The 18,812-nt window shown below is 36.1% G+C and overlaps 1 protein-coding gene and 1 pseudogene across 1 annotated transcript; one reads left to right on the forward strand and one right to left on the reverse strand.

Annotated features, from left to right (window-relative positions):
• Positions 1-2,902: 2,902 nt before the first annotated feature.
• LOC138928644 (mastermind-like protein 2) lies at positions 2,903-18,161 on the reverse strand. The gene is made up of 4 exons (XM_070286008.1): positions 17,919-18,161; positions 17,795-17,855; positions 17,531-17,704; positions 2,903-3,119 (listed from the first exon to the last, which is right to left on the reverse strand). The coding sequence occupies exons 2-4, from the start codon at positions 17,828-17,830 to the stop codon at positions 3,003-3,005; spliced, it is 327 nt and encodes a 108-aa protein (XP_070142109.1). The 5' UTR covers positions 17,831-17,855; positions 17,919-18,161; the 3' UTR covers positions 2,903-3,002.
• Positions 3,656-5,312, forward strand: LOC108080883 (protein argonaute-2-like; annotated as a pseudogene).
• Positions 18,162-18,812: the final 651 nt, after the last annotated feature.

Consider the following 18,812-nt stretch of genomic DNA (forward strand, 5'->3'; position numbering starts at 1 on the left):
GGCACGCCGAAGTTTGTATACCCTTGCAGATTGGTTTCGATGTTTATATTATAGATATAAATGTTGAAAACACTCACAAAACAGAGTTTCATTACATTTTACCTATACTTATTATGTTTACAGTTTGACAGTTACAGTTTTACATTCACACCTTTACATTTTCGCTACACCTACCGATCGGTTTATATCAGCGATGGGCACGCAGTGGCTCAATTTGCTCACGCTGCTCAAACCGTTATCATTTTTCGGAGGCGCCAGCATGTCGCACAATTGCAGACGCACAAGTGCAGTGCTCGCGACCAGCGAACCGTGAAGATTTACAAAAACAACCACACTGACCTTTGGCGCAGGTAGCGAGCCCATCGCCGCGATCCCGAGTTTGCAACAACAAAACACAAGCGACCCGAACTCGCACATCGTCCCAAAAACAAGAACAATTTTAAAGGGACCTGCGCGGCTGGCGTTGACTTCTGCACTAAAGAAAAAAGATTGGATTTTTTTGCAGTCGTTTTTCTTAGGCGGACATAAATGCACGCAAAAATGGCTGAAGATATTGATCTACTCAAAAAGTTTTTGTCAGTGTATTTTCTCGGCTCGCACATTCTGTGTGTCGCGTGGGTGCGACGGTTCGCAACGCTGGGGGTTGTTGTTTTTTTTTTTTTTCAGCGAGCTGCTGCTCAAACCGTTAGATCTCGTGCCCATCGCTGGTTTATATGGCAGCTATATGATATAGTTGTCCGATTTTCATAAAATTTATACCAAAATTCTGAACTAATAAAATAAGCTTATATCTGAGAGTAGATAAAAATAGTTTGAAAAACAACGAAGTTATAATTTGTTTTCTATTAATTTCCTGATCGTTCTTATGGCAGCTATAAGATATAGTCGTCCGATTTTCATGAATTTTTTAAAGAAATTCTGAAATAATATAGAATGGTCATATCTAAAAAATGGTGCAAAAATGTTGATAAACAGCCAAGTTATAATTTTTTTTCTAAAAATTTATCGATCATTTGTATGGGAGCTATATGATATAGTCGTCCGATCCGGCCCGTTCCGACATATATAGCAGTGAGAGTATATAGAAGACTATATGCAAAGTTTCATTCAGATAGCTTTAAAACTGAGGGACTAGTTTGCGTAGAAACGGACAGACGGACAGACGGACGGACAGACGGACATGGCTAGATCGACTCGGCTGTTGATGCTGATCAAGAATATATATACTTTATAGGGTCGGAAAGGCCTCCTTCACTGCGTTGCAAACTTCTGACTGAAATTATAATACCCTGCTCCTATTCGATTTACACTTTATTGAGTAGAGTTTAAGATCTGGTTCGCGCACTATGAGACCAAAGCTGACCAAAGAGGGTTTTTTCACTTTTGTATATTTTTTATTCGAAAACCTTCAACAGACGGTTCCCAATTTAAGTGCCAAATCATTTTAAGCTTTTATTACAAAACCTAAAAAGATTTCTTTGTTTTTCTAGACGCACTCTAAATTTAAATATCTATTTTTTAAATGCTTCCTCGTTATTTTGGGGAAATCGGCAATGAAATACTATTCAATTTAATTTAAAAAAATCCAGTTTAACTTTCTTTAAATTCTTGAAATTTTGTGCGGCTTTAAAACTGTTTACTGAAGAGTATCATTATGCTTTCTCTTTATATTTGTGAACTTTGGTGTGGTAAAAAAAACCACAGAACTCAATTTCCCTTCTACTACCTGACAGAATAAGCATTTTTCCATTAGTGGTTTTTCCTTCAATGCATCCCAGATTTTCCCGCCTTTCATAAGCTTTCCAACCAATGAGGAAATGTATTTGCGTGTTCTCCAATAAAAACTGCCTATCTGCACTTTTTATACCCTTGCAGGGTATTATAATTTCAGTCAGAAGTTTGCAACGCAGTGAAGGAGACGTTTCCGACCCTATAAAGTATATATATTCTTGATCAGCATCAACAGCCGAGTCGCTCTAGCCATGTCCGTCTGTCCGTCCGTCTGTCCGTCTGTCCGTTTCTACGCAAACTAGTCCCTCAGTTTTAAAGCTATCTCAATGAAACTTTGCATATAGTCTTCTATATACTCTCACTGCTATATATGTCGGAACGGGCCGGATCGGACGACTATATCATATAGCTGCCATACAAATGTTCGATAAATTTTTAGAAAAAAAATTATAGCTTGGCTGTTTTTCAATATTTTTGCATCATTTTTGAGATATAGCCATTTTATATTATTCCAGAATTTTGGTAAAAATTTTATGAAAATCGGACGACTATATCTTATAGCTGCCATAGGAACGATCAGGAAATGGGAAAAAAATTATAACTTCGTTGTTTTTCAACGTATTTAAATCTACTCTGAGATATAAGCTTTTTTTATTATTTTAGAATTTTGGTAAAAATTTTATGAAAATCGGACCACTATATCTTATAGCTGCCAAAGGAACAACCGGGAAATTAATCGAAAAAAATTATAACTTCGTTGTTTTTCAACGTATTTTCATCTTCTTTGAGACATGAGCTTTTGGTATTATTTTAGAATTTTGGTAACAATATTATGGAAATCGGACAACTATATCATATAGCTGCCATAGAAGCGATCCGTAGATGTAGAGAAAATGTAAGGCTGGGAATGTAAAACTGTAACTGTCAAACTGTAAACATAATAAATATAGAAAAAATGTTATGAAACTCTGTTTAGTGTCTGTTTTCGGCATTATAATTTACAATATAAATATCAAAACCAATCTGCAAGGGTATACAAACTTCGGCGTGCCGAAGTTAGCTTCCTTTCTTGTTTCTAGGTGAAATAATTGCATAAACTTACCAATCTGACGGACAGAAATCGAGAAACACGCCCGTCTGCAGCTGTGCCCGTGAATGTCAAGGCCTTGAATTCTTTGCCCACTACATTAAAATGTAGCTCATCGTAGATGACAAAATATGGCTTTGTGCCAAAATAGGTTAGGTTGCTGTAAATAGCCAAGAACCCGGCATCAAGATCTGTTTTTTTTTTCCTGCCTATTAAGTCTCTTAAGGACATAGCCTCCATCCTTCAGGTCTTTGAAAACGGAGGTTATTATTAGAAGCTGGTCCTTTTGCGTTATATTTTCCTGTTGGAAATAAAAAAATAAAATATAATAATATATGTAAGGGAACGAATAATCTCCTCAGCCATCGTTGAGCTAGTTAGTTCCGTTCGTCTTCGCCTTCTCCAAGAGATTTTACCCTTTCACGTTACATGCTCATTGCGCCTGCGCTCCGGCGACACCTGTTAAGCTTACAGGACTCAAATACCAGAGATGACAAAAAGTTTTCACTTATACTGGCATGACACTGTCTCTAATTAATGCGGCTGTGTCATATCAGCATAATTAATGCGGCAGTGTCATGCCAGTATTAGAGACTTCATTAAAGATTTGACAGCGCTATATCGTTTTACACAAGTGCGAGCAAGACGACTATATGGCGCTCTAATGCATTAGAATAATGCATTAGCTACTTCATTGGAGCGATAATCGATAGATCTACATATTATATACATATAATATAAAACACAAATTTAAAGGATTCTGCATTTATTTATGCAAGAATACTTCGACGAGGAATTTAGAAATTCATAGTAATACGCCGCGAATGGTGGCCGTTTTTTTTGTTTACCTTTTACGGTCGGTGTGACCGTAGTCGTATTACCAAAATAATCCAAGCAAAATCGAAGCCAAATTACACAAAATTACACATATAGTGGTCTCTTTCAAGGTTCTAATGAAGTAGCTAATTAATGAAAACTGCATTAGTGTATCATATGGGCATAAACACCCAAATCCTCACACCGCCCCAGTTGGAGTACCATAACAGCATGTATTCCCTGGCTAAAAACGGATCGTGGCGTATGGACAATAAGCAGTTTCTTGAGACCCAGCCAAAGGAGCACAAGTGGGCGATTGTGTACTTTCAAGGTCCCAAGATGACATACAACCAGGTGGCCGACTTTGAACAGAAAGTGCTTATCCAAAGCCAGAATGTGAACGTGAACTTGGATAAAAAGGCTGAGATACGCCCCTTTAAGGATGAAACGAGTCTAGACAAGTGCTTCGTAAATCTTCAAAACCATTGCTATCTGGCCTTTGTGATCATGCCGCCGTTTGGAGTTACTTACGGTGCGATTAAGCAAAAAGCCGAACTGCAGCACGGCATTTTGACGCAGTGCATCAAACAGGATACTGTGATTTACAAGCTTAACAATAGCCAAACAATATCCAACATCCTGCTAAAGGTGAACTTTAAGCTAAACGGCATTAATCACAAGCTTAAAGACGTTTCTGGCGTGCCAATACTCGATAATGTTATGTTCCTGGGCGCTGATGTTACTCATCCGTCGCCAGATCAACGTAATATACCCAGTATAGTGGGCGTGGTCGCTTCTCATGATCCCGACGGTGCTGCCTATAATTACAGTTATCGAATGCAGCGCTCCACTTTGGAGGTAATCGAGGATATGGAGTCAATAACGGTGGAACATTTGCGTGTATACCGGGAGTATCGTAACTCATATCCTGATCACATTATCTACTATAGGGATGGAGTGGACGATGGCCAGTTGGAGAAAATCAAATGCGAAGAGCTCGGAGGAATAAATAAGGCATGTCGAAAGGTATGATTTTATTTGAAATTTATACTGCTAAAATCTAGTTTTCTCCTGCCATATATTTATTCTATCGTTTGCCTACTTAAAGATCGGCATTGAACCGAAGATTTGCTGCATAATAGTGGTGAAGCGTCACCATACTCGCTTCTTTCCGAAGCCAACGCAGATCAATAATTCCAGAAAAGACTATAACAACGTGGAGCCCGCAACAGTGGGCGATAGCTCCATCGTCAATCCGAAAGAAGTGCAGTTCTATATGGTGAGCCACCAGTCCACCTAGCCGTGCCGGCTAGGTCGACGCGTTACAGCGTAATTGAGAATACCGGCAAACTGGATTATAATTTGATCCAGCAGTTGACCTACAACATTTGTCATATGTTTCCACGCTGCAATCGCTTGGTCTCGTATCCGACACCGGCTTATTTGGCTCATCATGCGGCGAAACGTGCTCGTGTTTATCTCCCCAGGTAAGACAATGCCATTGTTCTGTGATGTTTACTAAGTTTTCCCCATATTACAGCACTCATTCGTCCCGGGACCCAAAGGAGGTGTATAACAAGTGGCAGACTGTTCCAAAATTTAAGAAAATATACCCAATGCACTTTATTTAATAATTGCAGTCTTTAAACTTAACTCATTAGTGTAATGTAAACGTAACCTATTATAAAAAAAAAAAATAATAAAATTATAAGGCGATCGAAACGCCCTAAGTTAACGCCTGGTTAAGTTATTATTTCGAACAGTTTAGTTATAAAAAAAAAGACCAAATAAATGTTTAAAACATTTAATGAAAATAATGGAGTGATTTAAACTTTGCATTAAAAATTGCTTTAATAGTTCTGACATTCATATAAAAAAACAAGAAAGAAAGCTAGCTTTGGCCAGCCAAAGTTTGTATACCCTTGCAGGTAACAATTAAAATATATCATAACTAAGCCAAAAATGCATTAATTTCGATTCGGAAAGCAGTTTTGTGTTAGTTTTTATTAATTTAAAAAAACTGCATACCAAATTTAAAATATTAAGAAATCAAAATTTTTGGCCGTTTTTGCTAATTTTAATGATGTAACCCCTTATCAAATTTCGCAAAAATGGCCAAAAAATCGATTTCTTCCGGACATGTCTAGAAAGATTCGCAAGTTAAAGCTGATCAAGAATATATATGGTTTATGGGGTCGGAAATGATTCCTTGACTTAGAAAAATATTATTTTGTATTACAAAATCGGGTTTTTTATATTAAAAAACTTCTTGATTATTTTAAAATTAACAAGAAAGGAAGCTAACTTCGGCACGCCGAAGTTTGTATACCCTTGCAGATTGGTTTTGATATTTATATTCAGGCCTGCTCCGGAAATCGAAAACGGCAAGATTTTTTCGTTTTCGTTTTTGAAAACGAGAAATTGGTGCTCCGGTAATCGAAAACGAAAGATTTTTTCGATTTGAAAAACGGGCACCTTTTTCTGGCCGGAATGAAAAGTAAATGGCTTTTTTATATGAAATCAGATCTTATTTACAAAAGGAAAAAAATAGTTTACTCAGTGGTCTAATGATGTTTATTCCACACCACCATAAGATCATTCTGGCAGGTAGTTATTTTATAAAAAATTTATTTCTGATCCCACCTTAAGCCTAGTACTCTGACGAGAAAAAACCGCTGTATAAATTTAGACAGCGGCTAAACTCCATATAAAAAAAACGGTGTCGAAAAAAAAAGAAGAAGAACTTTTAGACACGTCGTTTTTTTCGGTACTCTTACGACGAAAATGAAGCCTGCGAAAATTGAATGGCGTTGCCAGATCAAGATAGTAAACAGCTGATATCGCGCTGTCTAAATAATTCATTTGATTTATTTAGACACCCCTAATGGAGGGAAAAGTTGAAGGAAAAAGGTGGCATTGATAGGGGCTGTCAAGGGGAAGCCCATAATATGGAATTTAACCCACAAAGGACATTTTAATGCCATATTTATTAATATTTTTAATATTTTTTTTGAATATTTGTTTACAAACAGCTGTCCAGTGTGACCAAAGAAAATAATTAAACGCCATAAAAAGTACATTTTCATGGCATTTCAGGATTTTCCTTAATTTTTTTTGGTCACATTAGCTCGGTAGCGAAATAAACAGCGATTCCGCTGTCTAATTTAGACAACGGGTTTTTCTCGTCAGAGTACTAGGCTTTACCTTTTACGGTCGGTGTGACCGTAGTCGTATTACCAAAATAATCCAAGCAAAATTCAAGCAAAATTACACATATAGTTGACTCTTTCAAGGTTCCAATGAAGTAGCTAATTAATGAAAACTGCATTACAGTATCATATGGGCATTAGCAACTTACTTGCCGACATATACAAAATTTATTTAATCATTTTTTATTATTCTAATAAAATAATTTTTTTATTAAAAATCGCTTACGAAGCAGCCGGAGTAGCGATAATTCCGCTTTGGCAGGTCCATAATATGGCGCAACTGCTGCCGAGTTATTTCTCTTTGCTCCCAAAAAACTTTGCTTTTCAGGAATGTTATTTTAAAGTCGATGGTGGCCCCGGTACTACGGGCATGACACTGCCGCATTAATTAGAGACTTTTTTGAAGATTTGACAGCGCTATAGCGTTTTACACAAGTGCGAGCAAGACGACTATATGGCGCTCTAATGCATTAGAATAATGCATTAGCTACTTCATTGCCGCGATAATCGATAGAAATACATAAAATATACCAGATACTCGATACGAAATACTTAAATAAAACAAACTCGAAAAGAGGGAAAAGGAAAGACGCACTCGACTTTGAATCAAAAGCACGCGCGCGCGCACGGCCTACGAACGGTCGCACTGGCTGCACGACGGCAGGGCACACTATCGGAGGCAAAAAACCGGCCAGTGAGCTGGCCACACTAGGGCCTCGCCGAGCCCTATATAAAGCGGGCCACGACACTGGAGAAGTCACTCAGCCGCTGATTGCGATCGTAATCACCCAAGCAGCCAAGTCATTTTTTTCTGGAACCAGGTAAATCCAGGTTTCAACCAAAACATTGTAGTTAGTCGTAGTCTTCCCCGCTAACCCCCCTCTTCCCCGCTAAGACCCTGGACGTCCCGCTGACTACCATGGACGACAGGACGTTACAACTTATTAAATAGTTGAAATCTTCTTGTAAACTCTCTATGTTCTTTGTTTCTGCTGTTGCTATGATTGCTTCTGTTTTTGATTTGTTTTCTACAAACGATGTCTTCATGCGTTTCGGTGCAATCATTTCTTCTTCAAAGTTACTTTCGTCTAACAAAATGTCTTTAGTTATGATTTGCATTCTTTTAGTACTTTTCGTTCCTGATTCTGCTGATGCGCTCTTGCTTCAGCTATTTCAGATTGTACTGAAGCTGCTAATGATTGTTCTGCAGCTAATACTGCTATGTTTGCTGCTATTGCTGCTTTTTTTGATGCTGCTGCTGCTTTATTTGCTATGTATTTTTTATCGGTTCGAGTCATATTTTCAGCTTTCTTCTTCGAATGGAATGAGTTGACATGACAGGTAATTTTTTGTTTAGTGTCTGCTACATATTTGCACATACTTTCTGTACAATAGAATTTTTCCGAGGATGATTTTTTAGTTTCTATCAATTTCAATGCCTTTTCTAATGGCATTTTACCTACGAGGCCGTGCTTTTCAAGCAAATGATCAATAAATGTAGAAATATTTATTGATGGAACATCACAATGTGGACATATTGTTAAACATTCAATCGTACTATTTGCTGGATGCCTATGTTTAATGTGATTTGTTAAGTAGCATTTCTGTGTAAATACCATTGGGCAATGTGGGCATTTTACTTTTCCAATTTTCTTTAATGTTATTTGGCGAAGCAATTGTAGTCTGCGTTTTTGTGTTCTAATATCATGTGCGACATTCTGGTGGTTTAAAAATTCAAATTCATTGTTTGTACTGAATGTGCACGAATCGCATGGATATTTAGCTGTACTACGTTTATCTGTTGTGTCATTTCTTTCGCTATTAATTTCTATATTATTGCTGCTAGTACTAGCAGCAATAGTTATTTCTTCTATATCATTTCCGATATAAATAGGACTAGTACTTTCAGTACTATGAATGCTTTCGTTATTAAATTCTATATTATTGCTGCTAGTACTAGCAGCAATAATAATTTCTTCGTTATCATTTCCGATATTAATAGGGCTAGTACTTTCAGTACTACGATTGCTTCCGTTATTAAATTCTATATTATTGCTGCTAGTACTAGCAGCAATAATATCTTCGTTATCATTTTCGGTATTAATAGGACTGTCATTGATTTCATTATTAATTTCTGTATTATTGCTGCTAGTACTAGCAGCAATAGTAATTTCTTCTAAAACATTATGGAAATTAATAGGACTAGTACTTGCAAATTGAGAGGAATGTTGGGCATTGGTGGCTAACTGGACGGAAGGTAGGGCATTTGTGCATAGTTTGGCGGTAAGCGTTACAGGCTGTGTGGTGGGAAGGAAATAATAATGGTAGAAAAGAAATTATTATATAAGAATGTAGAACGTAGCATGTGTCTAATAAAATATTCGAAAATATTGCAGTATGATGCTGTGCATAGAAAGTTTTATAAATTCAAATTTGAATTTCGTGTTTGCGCACTAGTAATGAACGCAAAGTAACAGGAACAGAATAGACCCAGCAAGCAAAGTTAGGAGGGTTATGAATTGTGTGCCCCAGGAGAAGCGTATTTTAAGAGTGTTTTCTGAGCTATCACATAAGGAAGAGCATTTCATAAGCAATTGTGGGTGTTGTTCCGCATAGACTTAAAAAAAGGTCACATGTGTTTTTATTTTATTCTTAAAAGGTGTCTCCAATGTAAAATTTGCGGTGGATGAAAAAAGAATTTCATTAGTATAATAAAAAAAATACGTTTCCCATATTGTATGTAATAATTAATTGGTTAAAATTAAAGAATTTCACATTATCTATTTAAGATTGGTGAAAAGATTTTCATAGTATGTATATATTTAAATTTGGTTAAAAAATAAGATTTAGTTGATAAGATTTCCATATTTTGTATGTTATAATCCAATTATGAAAAGAATTTAAGATTTGATTTTTAAGATTTGTACAATGTTCCCTATACTTTTTGGAAAAAATAATTAAAAGTATATAGAATCTAAGTTTAAATTTTTGAAACTATTTAAAAATAAAGGTTTCAATTAAGTGTGTAAAAGGAGCCTTTTTCGTGGTTTCATTTTTTGAGCTTTCATGAGCAATTGCCGTGCATTTTCAGTTATTGGTTTTTTTTTTTTTGGAGTTTTAATAAGTAATTAAAGTTAGCGGTGAAAATACCGCGCTGCCATGCGGTTCTCATACCGGTTTGGGAAAAGTGCTTACCATATTTTCTTGAAAAGAGAAACACGTGAATTTCTTAAAATCTGTCGTTAGGATCTAGTCAAAATTAATAAATAAAATCCTAATTAATTTTCCCTTTCGTTTGATATACCGTGCATGTTGGTACATCCTCTGTGAGAGTTGTAATAATTAATTAAAAGTTAGCGTCGAAAAGTGCTTATACTGGCATGACACTGCCGCATTAATTAGAGACTTCATTAAAGATTTTACAGCGCTATAGAGTTTTACACAAGTGCGAGCAAGACGACTATATGGCGCTCTAATGCATTAGAATAATGCATTAGCTACTTCATTGCCGCGGTAATCGATAGATCTACATACTATATACTAGATACTCGATAACAAAATACGGGTTTAATGAAGAAAATTGTAATTGAAAAATGTATTAGCCAGCTCATTGACAGTATGGTCTCACAATGAGAATTTTATTTTTATATCATTTCGCTTGTTTTTTGAACTGAAAATATATTAGAAAATTAGCAAAAATAATATGTTTTGCGGTAGCAAGGTTCTTGCGCTGTAAAATTAATTAAAATGATTTTTTTTGTAATAATTAAAAAAATTTTAAGCATTATAGGTTAAAAACATACATTTAAAGGATTCTGCATTTATTTATGCAATAATACTTCGACGAGGAATTCAGAAATTCATAATAATACGCCGCGAAAGGCGGCCGTTTTTTTTTGTTTACCTTTTACGGTCGGTGTGACCGTAGTCGTATTACCAAAATAATCCAAGCAAAATTACACAAAAGTACACATATAGTTGACTCTTTCAAGGTTCTAATGAAGTAGCTAATTAATGAAAACTGCATTACTGTATCATATGGGCATTACCATTTTCCTGCAGAAGAGAAACACTGGAATTTCTCTAAATCTGTCGTTAGGATCTCGTTCAAATTTATATAGAAAATCATAATTAATGTTTGCATTCGTTTGATGTACCGTGCATGTTGGTACATCCTCTGTGAGAGTTGTAATAATTAATTAAAATTTAGCGTCGAAAACCTGGTTGGCGCATTCAATTGGTGAGAAACATGGGTTGTGTGACGTCACACGTTTGCGATCGGTGGTTTACTTTGCTTACATAAAAGTAAATAAATGAAAAATTGACGTTTTCTCCTGAACGACTGAACGGAATTTGATAAAACACCTACCAAATTGCTTAGAATGACAATGTCGTTTATTGGGCATTCATAATTAATACAATTGTTTAAATTGTCAATGGAAATATTTTTTGGCGGGGATTAATCGATTTATTAAAAGTTAGTTCGGTTCTGTGGCGCGCTGAACCACTGGCTCACGACCGGTTCCAGTTCCGGAGTTCGCGCCTTCCTAACAGCCATTTTGAATGGAAAACTGTAAAGCGATTTTCTCAAAAGCTGTCGTTTTGTTTTTATTAAATTTTTCTCCAAATATTCTATTTTCGCTCCCCAATATGCCCATATACCAGTTATAGTGGTACATCCTCTGAGAGCTAAGCTTGGCGACCTTAAACTTTTGCTGCCGGTTTTTGTATGGAGGGGAACCATAGGTTTGGCCACTGTTGAACGATTTGCTAAAAAACTGTCGTTAGGATTTTAATGAAACTTTCTGGGATTATACTTGAATATGTGCCCCAAAACCTGGCTTACCGTGCTTAGCGGTACATCCTCTGTGGGGGTGCGAAATCTTAAAAAAGGTGGGGACACGATTTTTCCAATGGAAAATTTAGATACCAGCGTTGCTCAAAACTGCCCAAACCCAAAATAAATCAATAGTAAATTTAATTCTCAACATGTAGGTACTTTATTTTGTTCGAATTAGTGCCTTAATAACGAAATAATTAAAAAATAAAAAACCTCCTCCGTGTTCCATTTCCCACCGTTCCATTTCGACGCTAACTCACCGACGCTAATTTGACGGACATTCATTGTCATCGTCAGAGTACCGAAAAAAACGACGTGACTAAAAGTTCTTCTTTTTTTTCGACACAGTTTTTTTTTATATGGAGTTTGGCCGCTGTCTAAATTTATACAGCGGTTTTTTCTCGTCAGAGTTCTAGGCTTAAGGAACGCAAAGAAATGTAAAACAAAAGAAACTGAAGTAGCCACAAGAATGGAATAAAAGAACCCAAAAAGTATGAAGCACAAAAGAACTGAAATACGAAATACTTAAATAAAACAAACTCGAAAAGAGGGAAAAGAGGGAAAAGACGCACTCGACTTTGAATCAAAAGCACGCGCGCGCGCACGGCCTACGAACGGTCGCACTGGCTGCACGACGGCAGGGCACACTATCGGAGGCAAAAAACCGGCCAGTGAGCTGGCCACACTAGGGCCTCGCCGAGCCCTATATAAAGCGGGCCACGACACTGGAGAAGTCACTCAGCCGCTGATTGCGATCGTAATCACCCAAGCAGCCAAGTCATTTTTTTCTGGAACCAGGTAAATCCAGGTTCCAACCAAAACATTGTAGTTAGTCGTAGTCTTCCCCGCTAACCCCCCCCTTCCCCGCTAAGACCCTGGACGTCCCGCTGTAGAGCTGTAAAAACATCGATAGTGCCCCTACTCGATGTTTTCGATAGTGATAGTCCAAACCATCGATATTTTCGATAGTATCAATCGAATTATTATTTAATTTTTTATTTTGTATTTTAAGCGTATTTGCTTTCAATTTTTTTAATTGCGAGGTATGAATACAGCTGCGACAAAAACCATACAATGTATTAAACTATTAAACACACATAAAAACAAAAAGGTTAAAAATTTAAAAGAAAATCTTTTAAATTTTTAACCTTTTTGTTTTTATGAAAATCTTTTAAATTTTTAACCTTTTTGTTTTTATGAAAATCTTTTAAATTTTTAACCTTTTTGTTTTTATGTGTGTTTAATAGTTTAATACATTGTATGGTTTTTGTCGCAGCTGTATTCATACCTCGCAATTAAAAAAATTGAAAGCAAATACGCTTAAAATACAAAATAAAACATTAAATAATAATTCGATTGATACTATCGAAAATGACTATAATAATAACTTATATATTTTTTTTTATTCATTAGTTAGAAAACTTAAAAATTCTCGTATGTCGTTATAAGCCATCGTTTGCTTTCTGATGCTAAAATCGAGAACATTAAAACTATTAATAAAATACCAAGCAATGAAATGAATAAATTTTATTTTTATTGATTATAATGTTAAACGAAAACATGATTAATGATAACATGATTAATTTATTAAACTTAAGAACTACTTGAGATTATAATGAATATGAGATTAACAAAAGAGATCATCCGTTCCACGGGAATTGTTGTTGAATTTGTAATCATAAAAATAAAGAAAAAGTTTGATAACAAAAAATAACAAATTTAGTTAATCCATTCTTTGGAAAACTGTGACTTTGTTTGTAACACAATAAATTTAATCCAGCAGCCACTGATTTTTGTTAAGCATAAGGAGCATGTTTACGCGTTTTGGCTTCAAACAGGTTCGTCGATCCGATATAATTTGACCGGCTTTACTGAACATCCTCTCCGATTCGGTAGATGAAGCCGGGATGCAGAGGTACCGCTTGCCGACTTCAGCCAAGGTTGGGTATTCCAAGAAATGAGTCTGTAGATAAGAAAACATATACATATATATAATTTATATTTTTTAAACATTTTATATAATTTAAAAAATATTGTTTTTTTTAATTACCTTCCAATACGTAAGAGGATCCAGAGACTGCATAGAGTTAGGCTTCTCTGTGTACTGCCTAAGTGCCAAGATTGAGTCCACCCTCTTGTTTCTGATTTTAGTTTGACATTTTTCTTGAACGTACCCAATTAGGGACAATCCGTCGACCTCTCTTGGTAATTGTTCTTCTGGCTCTATTTCGATTGCAGGAGAAATTGTTAGCTCATCCTCTAACGCCTTCATGGCCTCCGCGGCGTTGAAAGGACTTCTAAAGGCCTCCTTCTTAAATCTCGGATCCAACATAGTGGCAATCCTAGTTACAGTCCTTGTCTCGTACTGAAACAATCGAGTTTCAACCCCTTTCTTTAATAACTCACAGACTCCAAGTCCTTCTGTGGTTTGCAATTTGGTTGTAATTTTTTCTAGGTTTAAGTACAATCCGCACGCCACCGGTATTATTAAAGAAATTGTCACCTTTGTATCGCCAGACACATAATGCGTAGCATCGTCAAAAATTTTTAAAAGCTCGCAAATGTCAGTCAGCAGGTTTATTTCATCTGCATTTAACATCTGCTCCGACTTCGGAGTATTTAACAGAACTGAACTGATTTCATTTTTCAGTTGCAAAAATCTTTTCAGCATATCAAACGCGCTATTCCAGCGGGTTGGCACTTCTTGAACTAGGCTATATGCATTATCACCTTGAGCCGTCCTTAATTTAGCATAAGCAGTGGCGCTACTTTTAAAATACGTCACAATTGCTTTGCACTTACCAAGTGCCGACTTGACAAGCGATGAGGACAAAACATCTTGTACAACAAGATTTAGGGTATGAGCGAAACATCCCAAATTACGCTTCTTTAGAAGTTTGCACGCATTTAACATCGCAGGTGCGTTGTCCGTGACTATAGCAACCACTTTGTTGAAAATATGCCATTCATTCAACGCGAGCTCCAAAGTGTCTGCAATATTTTGCCCGGTGTGATTATGTTCATTGACAAGAGGCATGGTTGACAAAACCACCGACTTCAGTTCAAAATCACTAATGAAGTGGCAGGTTATTGTCAAATAATTAGTGTTCGCTTTTGATGTCCATCCGTCAGTCGTGATTGCACAATATTCTATCTTGCTTAAGATGTCTTGAAGTTTTGCGATCATACTTAAATGCATGTTTTTTAGATAGATATCGCGAATCTGGTACCGACTTGGTACTTTGTATTTTGGATCAAGAATGTTGAGGAGGTTGATAAAACCCTTGTTTTCAACTATTGAAATGGGTTGAACATCCGTGGCGATCATTTTTGCCACTGCCATATCGATGCTTTGTTTACGTTTTGATCCGTCCTCATACGTATTGGCGCTCTCAAAGTACGTAGTTATTTTCGGTACGGAAATTCCTGAAGATTTGTGCTCCGGGTGCTTCCTTGTCAGATGGTCTTTTAAATTGGACGTATTTCCGCTGGTGCGATATGACTTCGAACAAATATTGCACCTAGCAGTCCCATCCTTACCACGTGTGAAGAACGTCCACACCTCGGACACCAATGGTTTTTTTGGCTTGGTCGTTGTACTGACCTCGTTGTTGTTGTCATCTATTAAACAAAACATACAAGATATAGATACATATACGTACACTAATGAATTATAATGATTTACCTGCTTTTGTTGCCAAAAACTTGTCCATTTTTCACTTTTCATAGATTTGTTTTTTCTGGAACGACGCTTCTGCAACTAGTGATGTTAAAAAAACGCGATACATCGATGGTGGAAAAAAAAAATCGATGTATCGCGCAGCCCAGCCACTATCGATAATATCGATAGTACCATCGATGTTTTTACAGCTCTATCCCGCTGACTACCATGGACGACAGGACGTTACAACTTATTAAATAGTTGAAATCTTCTTGTAAACTCTCTATGTTCTTTGTTTCTGCTGTTGCTATGATTGCTTCTGTTTTTGATTTGTTTTCTACAAACGATGTCTTCATGCGTTTCGGTGCAATCATTTCTTCTTCAAAGTTACTTTCGTCTAACAAAATGTCTTTAGTTATGATTTGCATTCTTTTAGTACTTTTCGTTCCTGATTCTGCTGATGCGCTCTTGCTTCAGCTATTTCAGATTGTACTGAAGCTGCTAATGATTGTTCTGCAGCTAATACTGCTATGTTTGCTGCTATTGCTGCTTTTTTTGATGCTGCTGCTGCTTTATTTGCTATGTATTTTTTATCGGTTCGAGTCATATTTTCAGCTTTCTTCTTCGAATGGAATGAGTTGACATGACAGGTAATTTTTTGTTTAGTGTCTGCTACATATTTGCACATACTTTCTGTACAATAGAATTTTTCCGAGGATGATTTTTTAGTTTCTATCAATTTCAATGCCTTTTCTAATGGCATTTTACCTACGAGGCCGTGCTTTTCAAGCAAATGATCAATAAATGTAGAAATATTTATTGATGGAACATCACAATGTGGACATATTGTTAAACATTCAATCGTACTATTTGCTGGATGCCTATGTTTAATGTGATTTGTTAAGTAGCATTTCTGTGTAAATACCATTGGGCAATGTGGGCATTTTACTTTTCCAATTTTCTTTAATGTTATTTGGCGAAGCAATTGTAGTCTGCGTTTTTGTGTTCTAATATCATGTGCGACATTCTGGTGGTTTAAAAATTCAAATTCATTGTTTGTACTGAATGTGCACGAATCGCATGGATATTTAGCTGTACTACGTTTATCTGTTGTGTCATTTCTTTCGCTATTAATTTCTATATTATTGCTGCTAGTACTAGCAGCAATAGTTATTTCTTCTATATCATTTCCGATATAAATAGGACTAGTACTTTCAGTACTACGATTGCTTCCGTTATTAAATTCTATATTATTGCTGCTAGTACTAGCAGCAATAATATCTTCGTTATCATTTTCGGTATTAATAGGACTGTCATTGATTTCATTATTAATTTCTGTATTATTGCTGCTAGTACTAGCAGCAATAGTAATTTCTTCTAAAACATTATGGAAATTAATAGGACTAGTACTTGCAAATTGAGAGGAATGTTGGGCATTGGTGGCTAACTGGACGGAAGGTAGGGCATTTGTGCATAGTTTGGCGGTAAGCGTTACAGGCTGTGTGGTGGGAAGGAAATAATAATGGTAGAAAAGAAATTATTATATAAGAATGTAGAACGTAGCATGTGTCTAATAAAATATTCGAAAATATTGCAGTATGATGCTGTGCATAGAAAGTTTTATAAATTCAAATTTGAATTTCGTGTTTGCGCACTAGTAATGAACGCAAAGTAACAGGAACAGAATAGACCCAGCAAGCAAAGTTAGGAGGGTTATGAATTGTGTGCCCCAGGAGAAGCGTATTTTAAGAGTGTTTTCTGAGCTATCACATAAGGAAGAGCATTTCATAAGCAAATGTGGGTGTTGTTCCGCATAGACTTAAAAAAAGGTCACATGTGTTTTTTGATTTTTAAGATTTGTATTATGTTCCCTATACTTTTTGAAAAAAATAATTAAAAGTATATAGAATCTAAGTTTAAATTTTTGAAACTATTTAAAAATAAAGGTTTCAATAAAGTGTGTAAAAGGAGCCTTTTTAAACGCGTTTAAAGTTTTAAAGTCGTATATGATTACATGTGAGGCATCGCCGCAGAATGGAAAATTTCGACACTTAAAAACTTTTGCCGGACTCTATCTTTTGATATGTTATTTTTTAGATCCTAAAGAATTATTTAAGGAAAAAAAAATTAATGATTTTTTAGAAAAATTACTCAGATGTCTGCCCTTAAGAGGTATTCATACTTACTTGAGGATTCGGTGGCTGCATTATCAGCGAATGTTGGTTGCTGAGCGCCTCCGTTGGATCAATAGAGGACGGCTGCTGCAGTGGTTGCCAAGCCACTTGATGGTGAAGGTGTATGGGCTGGCGATGCGGTACCTCCTGATGCGGTACCTCCTGCTGTTGTTGTTGTTGCTGCTGCTGAAAGTACATATGGAAGTCCATATGTAATAAGACACCATTTTGTGTGTGTGTATGTGTGTGTGCATCTTTACACTTTTTTGGACTAACCAAATACATGGCGGCTATCGTATTTATGCGCGGCATTCAAGCTATCTAAGAAAAGTGCTGCCTGAAAAGGTAAGAAATGGAAAATTAGATAATTTAAATTAAATTTAAATTAAGTACTACTTACATTTCTGTTATCCATTTTTCAGCTTTCTTCTGTATTGTATCCTTCCGCGTGGTCAGCGTTGCCAGATGAAAATTTGGCTCTCTTCAGCTTTCTTCTTTATTCTTTCCTTCCGCGTGGTCAGCGTTGCCAGATGAAAATTTGGCTCTCCCCCTAAGAAATCGCAAGAAGTTTAAATTTTCCCCATAAAAAATCCAGTTTTCACCCCAAATTTAAAAAATCAGTTAATTTCATAAATATAAGGAAGAAACATATATATATATATGCATCGATAACATTTTCTGAAAACTCGACATGGAAACCTTTTTGTATTGTAAATCATTATAAACAGGCCTGCTCCGGTAATCGAAAACGGGAAGATTTTTTCGTTTTCGTTTTTGAAAACGAGAAATTGGTGCTCCGGTAATCGAAAACGAAAGATTTTTTCGATTCGAAAAACGGGCACCTTTTTCTGGCCGGAATGAAAAGTAAATGGCTTTTTTTTATATGAAATCCTATCTTATTTTCAAAAAGATAAAAATAAAATACTCAGGGGTCTATTGATGTTTATTCCACACCACCACAAGATCATTCCAGCAGGTAGTTATTTTATAAAAAATTTATTTCTGACCCCACCTCAGATTTGACAACAAAATTTTTGCCGTGTTCAACCAGTTTTCTCGTTTTGGCGATAGGTCGATAAGTTCACTGCAAAAAGTTATCGCCAAGGTTGCCATATTGTTGGTGGAACGAAACAGCCAGTTAAAAATACTTATAAAATATAAATGAATACATTAATAACTTTAAAGGACCGCCAAAATTGTTGTTTATAATTAATGCTATTTAATGTGATTACTTAAATGGTCCAAATTAACCAAATAATTATTTGAGACCACCGGAATTAAAACTGTGAAAAGT

The sequence above is a fragment of the Drosophila kikkawai genome, chromosome 3L, assembly GCF_030179895.1.
Source record: "Drosophila kikkawai strain 14028-0561.14 chromosome 3L, DkikHiC1v2, whole genome shotgun sequence".
Lineage (NCBI taxonomy): Eukaryota > Metazoa > Arthropoda > Insecta > Diptera > Drosophilidae > Drosophila > Drosophila kikkawai.

Bases quoted from the DNA above. Each gene is read 5' to 3' on its own strand.
- LOC138928644 (XM_070286008.1), bottom strand. From the start codon at position 17,830: ATGCCGCGCATAAATACGATAGCCGCCATGTATTTG. The intron at 17,705-17,794 runs GTTAGTCCAAAA...ATGTACTTTCAG, and splicing joins CGATAGCCGCCATGTATTTG to CAGCAGCAACAACAACAACA. The intron at 3,120-17,530 runs GTAAGTATGAAT...TATTTCCAACAG, and splicing joins TGCAGCCACCGAATCCTCAA to GAAAATATAACGCAAAAGGA.